This window comes from Odontomachus brunneus, unplaced genomic scaffold (assembly GCF_010583005.1).
Source record: "Odontomachus brunneus isolate Ranch 3 - 2012 unplaced genomic scaffold, Obru_v1 Obru_scaffold_207, whole genome shotgun sequence".
Classification (NCBI taxonomy): domain Eukaryota; kingdom Metazoa; phylum Arthropoda; class Insecta; order Hymenoptera; family Formicidae; genus Odontomachus; species Odontomachus brunneus.
In genome coordinates, this window is record NW_022639657.1 from 451,144 (window position 1) to 452,959 (window position 1,816).

The following is a 1,816-nucleotide window of genomic DNA, read 5'->3' on the forward strand; positions in this document are numbered from 1 at the left end:
CACCGGCCTATCTGAACCATGGACGAGAGCTGGCCGGACCGCTCTCCATGGAACGCGGCCGACTAGCACCCGTGGGGTCACCAAGTACGATTCAGCGGCAGCAGAACGAAGCCTACGAGCTCGTCCGCATCAATCTAGCACGGGCCTTTCAGCACCAGGAACACCACTACAACCTGCGGCACCGAGCCTGGCGCCCCCAGGTAGGGGATCAGGTGTGGAAACGCGACCACCCCTTGTCCGACAAGACACGGGCCTTCAACGCGAAGCTTGCACCCAGATATACGGGTCCCATGGAGGTGCGCCGCATCATCTCCCCGGTCATAGCCGACCTCCGGGATAAACAAGGACACTGGTCCGGGGAATTCACGTGCGAGACATGAAACCCGCCGGCCGCGATGAACACAGCAGCGACAAACCCCAGGGCCCGGGGATTCCGCGAGCCGGCCCTGAGCGCGCCGCGACCCGACCAGTAGGTCCGCCGCGCGCCGCTAGGCGGCGCTCGTCGGGCACATACTCGCAGGTAAATTTCGAGAGTCGAGGATATATAAGGTCAACGACCCCTCGGAGCGAGAGACTGTCGAACACGCTCCGACACAATAAACGACGACGAGCAGGTTCTACAAGAATTGATCCGGCCGATGACGCCACAGGAGGCAAGCGCCACATGGCAGCGCCTGCTGGCCGGGAACGGGGCGCAGGAAGCTCCCCCAGCCAGGAAACCGCCGGTACACGCATCCGCACGGCGACCGGTGCCCCGAGTGGGGACCTCTATCCAGAGGTCCCGCGACGCCGGCGAACGGAAACTGCTGGCCCTGGCCGGGTACGCCCCCCCCCGCCACCCACCGGGCGCCCCAGAGGCCGACCATCCGTCCGGCCCGTAAGCCAGGCCACCGGCAAACGACCGCCGGCCACACCGCCGACCAGTGCTCACCCGGGTCCCAGAGTTGTCAAGGAGGAGACGCCGACCCGTAGGGTGATTTTACTGCCACCGCCAGTGCGCCACGCACCACCAGCCGCCCGGTCCAACCTCGCCTGGGTGAGGACCGCTGCCCCCCCTACCACGCCACCGGCACCTCCACCAGCGCCACCAGCGGCGACGGGCCGGGGAGGCGTCCCCCGATCCGTCCAGAGTCGGAAGGCGTTCCTGAACGAGCTGTTCGGGAGCGACTCGGCGGGGAGCAGCCGAGAAACATCTCCAACAACGAGGCCACGAGATGGACCAGGGCCCCCTCGACCTTCTCCCCCCCACCAGCAAGGGGGGAAGCCCGGAACCCCGGGTCCTCGTCGAGAGGTGACCTTACCAGACGGTACCCGGGTGACGGTACCTCTCACCGCCACCTTGCGCCAGCGGGCCTACTGGGTCCACGTCGGCAGCACCCGGTGGATCCTCCATTTCAAGGAAGAAGCTCTTGTCCGGGCACGACGAGCCGGGCCCAATACTAGCGAGGGGGTGATGTAACGAGGCGTTCCCACCTCGTTCCTAGTTTAAGTAAACCTATAGTCATATCCTAATCAAGTATTCTAGTCTGTTTCGTTTCATTGTTCTCGACCGTTGTCGAAATTTAAAATATATTTATGTTACGTTCTCCCGCTGTACTTAATTTCGCTGCCCGACACCCGTTAGACTACTAGCACGCCGGGAGCCCGGTAGTCCTCCCGACCGCCGCTACGCGGCGCGAACGCGAGGTTGGGGCAGCACTCGCAGGTAAATTTCCGCGGCCGCCTCTATAAAAGGGGGGCTCGCGGAACCATCGAGACGAGTTCACCGCCGGTCTCCTAGGAGACCAGCACAGGAGCGTGACACCGCGAACTCAGC

The 1,816-nt window shown here is 64.0% G+C and overlaps 1 protein-coding gene across 1 annotated transcript; it reads left to right on the top strand.

Annotated features, from left to right (window-relative positions):
* The first annotated feature begins 376 nt into the window (after window positions 1-376).
* Window positions 377-1,459, top strand: LOC116852229 (basic proline-rich protein-like). Its single transcript, XM_032832353.1, has 3 exons — window positions 377-520; window positions 615-820; window positions 883-1,459. Exons 1-3 carry the CDS (start codon window positions 377-379, stop codon window positions 1,457-1,459), a joined length of 927 nt encoding a protein of 308 aa, XP_032688244.1.
* The last annotated feature ends 357 nt before the right edge of the window (window positions 1,460-1,816 follow it).